General features: G+C 33.0%; 1 protein-coding gene across 1 annotated transcript; it reads right to left on the bottom strand.

Annotated features, from left to right (window-relative positions):
* Window positions 1-6,778: 6,778 nt before the first annotated feature.
* LOC142330906 (uncharacterized) lies at window positions 6,779-7,618 on the bottom strand. Its single transcript, XM_075376374.1, has one exon. It carries the CDS (start codon window positions 7,616-7,618, stop codon window positions 6,779-6,781), a length of 840 nt encoding a protein of 279 aa, XP_075232489.1.
* Window positions 7,619-10,701: the final 3,083 nt, after the last annotated feature.

Consider the following 10,701-nt stretch of genomic DNA (forward strand, 5'->3'; position numbering starts at 1 on the left):
TTGGTATTTAGCTTTCAATTAATCACACGTCTCAAGAGTGATTAACCTGAGTCTGTTCAATACTACATGATTACTAGTATATTATTTATGTACATTTATATTGCTCTACATCTACAACTATATCAGGCCTGGCGTGGCGGTAGCAGTAATTGCATTTGCTTATACACCCACACACACATCCACACCCGGCAGTAGCTGGAAGACTACTGGGAAAAAAAAAAAAATATATATATATATGTGTGTGTGTGTGTATGTGTGTGTTTTTAATTTCTAGAAGATAAACGGTTTGTTGCCTTAATTTTCGGTGGATTTTGATGGAAGGCAGATTTACTAGTAGATGAGAATAATTTTTTCAACCTAAAAACCTTTAATTAATAAATGCGTTATTTATCAGTAATTATTGATATTTATTTGTATCTATTATCTGATTTTATAATTAGAATTTTTTAATGTGAATGGTTTTTTCATTTTTATGTTTTTAATGATGTTGTCATTTTAGTGATTTTTATAGCAATTACTTTTTTTTTAAAGGGTCACTATTAATGAAACAGCTTGACAGTTGAAGAGAGTGAAATTAAAAATCCATATTTTTACATAAATTATCTTCAAATTAAAAAAAAAAAAAAACATTGTTTTGTCGAAGTTAAAGAGCTCGGAAATAGTCGTTTAATATTAAAAAAAAAAAAAAAAAAAAAAAAAAAAAAAAAAACAGGCGTAAAACCGTGTTTTTCTGCAGCGTTTTTGAAAATGTAAATAACTCGTTTTCTTGATGTTTTTTTGAATTAATAAATATAAATAAAGAGCAATACTTAGAATTTATTGAAATAAATAGAAAAAAATAAATTGATTACCCTCTAAAAGCTGTTATAAAGAAATTCTACTTAAATCATAACAGAGTAGATATATTTTTACACAATTCGATTGTAAATATCAGTATACACTATGTGAAAGAGCATATTATAAAATAAGTATTTTTATTTTATTTTTTTTTTACTCTGTTTACGCCGCCCCCAGAGTTGAATCCGCAATTCAAATGAGGGGACTCCTAAGGGATCCCCCACCGGGACTGCGGTTTTTAAGCCTCGCCACTAGTGGGGAACCCCCGAAGGGAACTCAAACGGGACTACAGTCTTACATTTCCCCCGCCTTTGCACTAAATGGGGAACCCCCGAAGGGATTCTCTACCAGGACTACGGTCATATTTACCTCCCCCATGGCTTCGCCAGGAGTCCCCGTCCACTGATCAGTGATGAGACGACGGAGCGTTCCACCCCTCCTGGATGAGGCAATCCCGCGCCGAAGTCACCATAATTCTATGCTCCACAGCGAGCACACCTCACTTTCGATGTACATTTCTGCAACCTCGGCCCCCTAAAGCGTGGATAGAGGTCTTTCAGGAAGTGCAGCGGACTTCCTTCTGGCAATTTATCTTGACATGCTCATACTTTCCGCAGTTAAAACATTAGCCGGTCCTGTCAGGACCACTACACAGCTTCGCCCGGGCTCCGTATCCCAACAACGAAAGCACCGCTCTTCCAGTGACCGGCGCATTATTCTGCAGGCAACGCATCCAATACGCACCCGACCGTGGTGTAGCAATCTATCCGCCAGTATGGGTGGCAAAACTAGCGTCACCATGTGAGTGGCTCCGTAGGTAGGTCTCATCGAAAGCACATCAATCGTAACAGAGTCACCGGTAACACGACGAAGATCTCTCATGAACTCTTCTTCTGTGGTTAAGGCATCCACATCTGAGGTAGGAGTGGTAGGCGGAGAGGGATCTGCCTACCTCCCAACACCCTCTACCATCTCTGCAATATCCCTACGGGGCCGCTCATCATCGTCTCCCTTGGCCCACACTCGAAGGAGAAGGTTTTCCCTCTGACCCTGATGGGCCGAGAAGACAGCAGGCTCACCCGCGATACTTTGTTCTTCATTGTTCGCAGGAGGTCCACAAAGGATCTCCCCGCCGCCTTCACGACAGTAGTCGCTGTAGGCGGCCCAACCGGTTTTATTCGATGGAAGTCGACTCTTAAGCACCTGCTCACCCGATTCCCTGTCGTCAAGGAACACCTGGAATTCCTAGCCATTCCTTCTGTAAAATATTCCACCAACCGACAAAACTAGTTACCGACCCGTCCAGCAGGCCCGCAAAAACACACTCCACTATCCGCAACCACCTCATCAGGGTTGGCCTTCATAAGGCAGTGAACCAACCTGTCTTTCCCCTTGGCAGAGTCAACAACAATAACGTAAGTGGTCCGTCCAACTTCAACCTCATCATCAGATAAAACAGTGGTGCTCGACTTATCGACAAGCGTTTGGCTGCCTGTAGATCATCTTCACCAACCAGTTTTCCAACCCAAGGTGCCCGAAAAAGTGCTAGAAAATGTTGAGGGTGACCAACACCCACCGCTGAGGGACCACGCTGAGGTCTCTCAGCCACGCCTGAGAGACCTCACCGATTTTCCCATGATCTCCCAGGACCCTCACCCGGGTTCTGAGGGGCCACCTCTTGAAGCAGCACAGCCTATTCATATCTCACACGCGTCTGCGCAGCTTGCTCCATTTCCGGCCGAGTGGGCTGCTTCGCCTTAGGCTTTGTTCCAATCTCGTCTAAAATGTCCTTAAACATTTCAACCACTCGACAGAGCCCGTTCATGTTCAGGGAACACTGTTTGATCTCCGTGCTTGTGTTTTCATTCTATCTGATTGGCGAACTCATTTCCCTCACGTATTTAAGTAGAACTTTTGTATTGAAACCTAGACATCTCGCCCGCCGTTGAAAGCTTCTACCCTCGCTATCAGCTTCCCTCACTTCCTTCGGATCTCCCTCTTCCATTCGGACGATTTTATATATTTATTTTCATTTTTATTTATTTCGAGCAACAAGCTTACTTACAGTGTAGTATTACATAAAAAATATATGTAGTATTACATAAAAAATATATGTAGTATTACATAAAAAATATATGTAGTATTACATAAAAAATATATGTAGTATTACATAAAAAATATACCGGGTGATATTTAAGTATGGAAACAGCTTTATACCGAATATCTGAGTATTTGGAGGCAGAAAGAAATGGGGTGCTACTTGGTTTAAAAAATCTGTATTACGGTGGGTTTTTAATTTTTGTCCGCTATCATGGATCCGTCTTATTGAATCAAACTTAATTTTTTTTAAACAGGAAGGTGGACATATCACACATGATTTTGATTTAAAATCAAATTTACAAAAGAAAAACAGTGGTTATACCCATTTTTCTGGTCATGCTTCGTTTTTCTAATTATATGCATTCAGATTTGTAATGCCAAAATAAGAATAAAATTTTGATTTGAGTACCACTCCATCAACGTAAAGCAGCACCATATTTTAACCCAGCTCCTCAGTTACCCCAATATCTTAATTTTTACAAGATTTAATTTAGTAAATTCCCCCAATACACAAGCTAGCACACTAGATATCATTCCTACGTGTTAATCATGAATACATAGTCATTCACGAATAATATAACAAATTTTGAGGACATCTTCTACTTTCTTTTTCTGTTAAGCTCCGGAACCACCGTAAGGTATTACTTCAGAGGATGATATGTGTGAATGTAAATGAAGTGTAGGCTTGTAAAGTCTCAGTTCGACCATTCCTGAGATGTGTGGTTAATTGAAACCCAACCACCAAAGAACATCGGTATCCACGATCTGGTATTTAAATCTGTATAAAAGTAGCTGCTGTCACTAGGATTTAATCTAAATCAGCAGATGTAAGTAAATCAGCTAATTCGCGATGACGATTTCACCACTATACCAACCCGGTGGGTAGGACATCTACTGGTGAAAATAAAATAGAATGTTCATGTAAACATAAGTTCTGAAACTCTTCGTTAGCGAGTAACGGCTAGCAAAACGTTTCGCTAGCCCAAAGATTTCGCTAGCCGAAAGATTTCCCAGGTACGGAGTATTCAGAAATCTTTGATGATATTCTCGCTGTTCAGCGTGTGTTTCATTGCAGAACCCATAAACAAAAATTATAACCGCGTATTCTTCAATGTAAAATTTATAAAGCATTATTAGATGACATAGAAGCAATATTCCATTCACATATTTAAACATTTATTTCTGTTTACATGCAGTATAAAAAATCTAACTGTTCGAATCAGCTATGTCCAACTTTTCAAAGAAATTTAGATAAAATTAATTTATTTACTTTGAAAAAGTCTAATAAATTATTTTATTTGTTTTTTCTTTTTTTTTTTAATTTTGATTAATTTTCTAAAATATTTAATTATTTTTTATTGTAAAATTGAAAATTTTATTTCGTTTACTACTTATTAAAATCTAGTACTTCTTGTTATACGACGGTTATGTTTTTTCAAGGTCCGATCGGTCACGAAATTAAAACCACAGTGAAGACGAAAAACTTTTTACTTGTAACAAGTTCTTACGTAGTTACGCTATTTCTCTACATAGTCGCCACTACAATATATACATTTGTCGTAGCGTGGTGTCAACTTTCCAATACTGTCGTCATAGAACGGAGCCGCCTGTGTTTTCAGCCATGTTTCTACTCTGGTCTGCAGATCGATGTCTGTGCCAAAATGTTGTCATCCTAGCTAGCGTTTCATGTGAGCAAAGAGGTGAAAATCGCATGGAGCCAAGTCCGGGCTGTATTTTGGGTGAATAAGAATAAGCGGAGAGGAACGTTGTTATCAGGCATTGTCTTTCTTCGTGACAATGCTCACACTTCAGTTGTAACAAAGAAGCTCCTGCAGCGTTTTTGTTGGGAAGTGTTTGATCACCCACCATACAGCCCGGACTTGACTCCATACGATTTTCACCTTAATAAACTTCGAAATTCTTATGTTTATATTTAGTTTCTGTAGAATTCTTACTATTTTACTCGTAAAAAAGTTTTCTACGAGTTTTATTTAAATCTTTTATGTGTTTATTGCCCGTTTAACAAAGTTATTTTACTCCAAACATAAGTAATCTCTTTTACAACCCCAATCATTTTTCTTTTATCTCGGATTTCTCGAACATTACTAATAAATATATTTCTAGTAATTATTTATTTTAAAATTTTCAGGTCAGATATCATATAAAATCACAAAGCTTATACATTAATTTGGGTCCCAAAAATGACAATCTGGCTTAATTTTACCGAAGGCGCAAAAATCAGGGCGAAATCTTTCCGCACATAACAGTCGCCAATTAAATGTTTTCGAACCTATGTTTGTATGAAACTTTTTCCTTATTTTCATCAGTAGAACACATTCTAATTGTTTTTCTTTATATTCTTTTTTAATTACTCTTTAATTCCCGTAGCCTTCATTTACAAAAAAAAAAAACACAAATTTATCGAATATTATTCCTAAGATTTTAATGTTTTTAAACTCAGAGGTATTCAAATTGTTATGAAATTACAAACATAGTTGATGATTGATGAAAATACTCTCTATTCCAAAATGTAATGCCCAAGGAAATTAAGATTAATGACGGAATATGAAAGAAATTGGCAATCAATTGCAGTATAGACTGCATTATAAACTGGCATTAGGGTGAAGCATGTAGGTGACAATCTATTGAGGAAGAGGACATGCCAAGTAGATCGTGCCAGGGAGAAATTTAGCCAATAAACTACATATTGTTCAGACCGAAGTCAGTGGCAGTAATAACAATAGCAACACTATTTGGACTAGTAGTTCATATTGTGCGATGTCATGAAATAATAAGAAATATTTTTCAGAAACGATAGTAATTATAGCAATAATAACAATAACAATAAAAAAGTCTAGTTGACTGTCAAATGATTCTTTCTTATACGCAATCCCTGCACAATAAAGTATTAGACGTACCAGAGTTATAAAAAATATATCCAATCGATTGCAATGAATCTCTTGTTATTAGCGTTATCTTTTTTAATACATTGTATCGACATGTGTTAACTTGAATAAGAAATATAAATAGTAAAAAATCGCGTACTGCTAAATAAATTAAAAGATACAAATTGTGAAAGACGATATTCCTCTAAAATATCCGTTTACATAACTTCTTTATTTAAAATTTAAACCTAAATCGCCATCTCGATCGTTAAAAATCATTAACAAAAATTATATTTTAGAAAGAGTATAAATAAAAACTCTACAAATAAAATACTATTTAAATAACAATAGACTATGTACATGATATATAAGTTTCGTATTTTTAAATATTAAAAAAAAATAAGTAAACCAAATTTAGATTTTTTCTTTTTAATGAAAGAGCGGGCATCAACAGCTACGGTCATCAGTACGGTGGAAATTGATTGCGTACGAAAAGATGCCATGTTTGATTGGAATTCGAACCCGGGACCTCCGCACAAAATGTTGAGACGCTATGTATTCAGCATAAATTTACTGCGTAAATTGTATGTATGTGAGCGTCTAGATATCAAAACACTTCAAATTTTATAATAAATGCTCAATTGCATTTAATTAGTTAGAAGAAGACTAATTATTAAGACTAATCATTAAAATATTACGATATGTTTAATGTAAAGTTATAGAATTATAAAATTAATTATAAAAACAAATAAATTGAATTAAAGATAACTTAAAGAATAATTAGAATAAGAATAAATTAAAGGATAATTAAAGAATAAAAAAAGAAACGAGTTAAAATTTTCATTTATTTATTAATAGAAAAACTAATAAATACATTATAAATAACATTATATTAATATCACATGAAAGAAGCATTTCGATGAAGTTTCAGTTGAGATTCTTAAAGATCTCAAAAATTAGAAATGATGTCCTGTGTGATGATGGCCATCTAATGAAATACTACCCTGATGTAATGATTCATGACTTTTAACTGGATATGGAACCGGATATGGTTTATTAATATAAACTGGATATGGTTTTGGTATATGCACCGGTACTGGTCTATCGACTGGAACTTTTACCGGATACGGTACTGGTTTCTCGACTGTATAAGGTACTGGTTTTTCTACCGGTACGTGTACTGGATACGGTCTGTCGACTGGTACTTCAACCGGTACAGGAATTTTCTTTTCGATTGTTACCGGATACGGTTTATCGACATAAACTGTATACGGTTTGGGAATGTATACCGGATACGGTTTGTCGACTGGAACTTTAACCGAATAAGGTACTGGTTTTTCTACCGGATAAGGATGCGGTACCGGTACTTTAACCGGAACCGGTACATGTTTTTCGACTGTAACCGGGTACGGTTTCGGTACGTGTACAGCGTACGGTCGATCGACTGGAACCGGAACTTTCTTCTCGACTGTCACCGGATAAGGTACTGGAACTGCTTTGGTTAACGTCACCGTTTTAGTTACTTCATGATGCGGTACGGATTGTTGATATGAAATTTGATGTTGATCGGAAATTAGATGTCCTTCGAATCCAGTATTATGCTCGTCTATGCCGGATGATTGGTGGCTGAAACTATGACCATGGCTGCCGACATCAAAAAGCCCTCTTTTATCTTGTTTCTTTTCGTTTTGGTTGCGTATTTCTAGTTCTTGTCGTGTTGATTGACCGTAACTATTATTTTCCTTAACTGTACTCGTATTTTTATCGTCACTTCCTAACACATCTCCCCCTACCATTAAACACAACACTATTACCTTCAACATATTACTTCTACAGCTAACAGTCGTTTGATGGTTTACTGTGATTGCAGTCGGTATTAAATACTACCAAAAGTAAGGAAGTCTATCCCACCACAAATACTTTTACGCTCGCGTTAACTCTTAGAGTATAATATATGTTTCCAATTAGCTTCATATTATATAATAGTATCATGCGATCTACGTAATAAAAAACAATAGTTGTAAGAAAATAAACTCAATCAATATGATTTCGTTTAACATCGTTAATTTTAATTATTTGATGTTACTTTTCACTCGCTTTTCTTAAAGCATTATAAATAAATATTTATTTAATACAACAATCATTATGAAAGTTATATCAAATTAATTTATTTAATTATAACCTATCGGTTACACATGTTTGTCTGTATTTATAAAAAGATTGTATCTACTATGCTAACAACTAATAGTTAATTTTAACATTTCCTTAAAGTATATTACTTTTACTTGTTTTATATTACCTTTTATATATTTGACCCGTTGCGTAATTATTTAAACTAATCGTAATTAATAAGAACAATTATACGTAATAAAATGTAATTTGTTGGTAGACAAATTTACGCTTCTTAAACCTTTAATAAATAACTTTACATAAAATCTAAACCTGTTTGGACATTTTTATTATTATAAAATCATCAGTAGATGCTGTCCAAAAAGTATATATAAAATTATTTAATCAAATAAATAAAAAGTAAAAAAAAAACGTAATTAATATTAATTGACAATATTAAATATTATAAACAAAGAATTCTTTACAGGAATTTTCGAATGATAATAAAAAAAATTAAAGTAAAAAAAAAACGAGGTACAAATAGTAGATTTAATCTTCCAAATTAAGACTTCCCTTGTAGACTTTTTATACGCATCATTCGTATGTTATCTAGATAAAAATTATTAAAGGTAAAGAATGCATTAATCATAACCCAATTAGAGGTAATCTCGCCCATGAATAAAATTGTAAGGAAAGATATAAAAGTATAATTAAAGTTCTTATAACTGAAACGAAAGGAGTTTTAACAGACTTAAAACAGATTGTTATTTTGAGTTCTATCCTTTTAATTTTTAAATTTAAGAAATATTCTTATCTTAACGTATTCAATGGTATCAATAAACGGATACCCGTGATATTTTATTGTTTTGTTTTGAGGACGTGTATATATCTTTAGTTGTTTTTAGGTTTTCATAAAATAATGATATTATATAATTATCTTTATAAGACATTATCATTGTATAATATCATTATCTTTCTTGGGACAAATTTTTATCTTATTCATCTATATAATAGATGTGTGCGGTAAATTATTACGGATGGTTTGTGTTATGAGTCTCAGAACTTTATTTATTTTTAGGGTAACTTTATAATTTTATCTTATAACTGTTGTAAATACTGATTTTGTAATATATTCTTTAATCTACTAATTTAATTTCTTTTTACTTATTTTTATCTACTATTTCCGCAGTAGTAAATATTGTGTAATTAGTACTTCCCGCAAAAATATTTACTACATCTGATTATTAAACAATTGGAGCAGTCCAGTGATTTATTTTAAATTTTAAGGATAATTTTTTGAACGCTTCTTAATTTTTTTGGTTTTTAAAAAAGATACTAGTTCATATTTATAAATCATTGTAGGTTGAAAACTATTTTATTGAACGATGTGAGTTTTTTTCAATGTAATATTATTCATTCAAGAAAATAATAATCGAATTGCAAAAATAAGAACGATATCAATAACGCGGAAAAACTTTTGGAAGAATCATTAAGCCCGATGACATCTTTTGCATTATTTATTGGAATTTAGTTATGTTTTAATTTTAATTATTTAAATAGAGTAATGCTACTGTACCTATAGATAAATTGTAATAGATCACTAGACGATTTTCTTTCAGCCACCTTCTCAGAAATATTGGTGTAACCGTAATGTAAAAAATGTCTGGTTTTAGAAACTATGCTAAATTTAGATAAAATTTTGAATAAAGGTTTCTTGAAAATTCTTTTATTTTATAACTATACAGATGATTTATACGTTAAGTAGAACGCTCCTTCTTAATTTAGACTGGAATGTTTAAATTTTATTGAGATGGCAGAATTTTATGAGACCGTAATTTATATGAGATTCATCCATAATAGATTCAAAAAAAGCTTTTTTCTACGGTCAGTATATTAAAAATAGAATTTTTTATCGTATTTTTTTTTCTAGAAAAGAAAAATACGTTATTTTAAATAATAAATTTATATGACAAGAAATAAGTTATAATATTTATCGTTAATAGGTTTCATTTTCAAGGTTCTGTTTTCATACAAAACTGATAAATTTATGTAATTTGAAGTGATGTAATTTTTGTAGTATATTCTAAGAAAAAGCTTCATTTTTTTCCATATACAACGTACATTACTGCTTTCAGGAAAACGCATAGTTTAATTACAGTTAAAAAATATTTATACCTTTAGTAATTGGAAAAGGGTAGCAAAACGGTGTTAAAGATTTTATTTCCGCTACGAAACCGATCTACTTTTTGATCTCCCGTTCAATAAAAGGATTATTTTATTTTTCACTGAAATAATGCTAGGTTACAGTTAAAAAATAAGTATTTCATCGTAATTGAAAGTGTTTGCGTTATATTTGGTTTTTTCTGGTATCTTTATATTTACAATCGGTAAAGAAGAGACAGACTTATAGGCCACATACTAAGGCATCCTGGAATAGTCGCTTTAATTTTGGAAGGACAGGTAGAAGGGAAAAATTGTGTAGGCAGGCCACGTTTGGAATATGTAAAACAAATTGTTAGGGATGTATGATGTAGAGGGTATACTGAAATGAAACGACTAGCACTAGATAGGGAATCTTGGAGAGCTGCATCAAACCAGTCAAATGACTGAAGACAAAAAAAAAAAACAATCGGTTTGGCAAGTTGAAACCATAAGTAAATTTCATTCCAGTTAAGATGTTTTTTTTAAAGATTTTTATGATTATTGTACATTATATTTTGTGTTAATAATAGTTTTTTTTAAGATGTAATTTCAACAATAATAATGTTAT

Source organism: Lycorma delicatula, chromosome 10, assembly GCF_047948215.1.
Source record: "Lycorma delicatula isolate Av1 chromosome 10, ASM4794821v1, whole genome shotgun sequence".
Classification (NCBI taxonomy): Eukaryota; Metazoa; Arthropoda; class Insecta; order Hemiptera; family Fulgoridae; genus Lycorma; species Lycorma delicatula.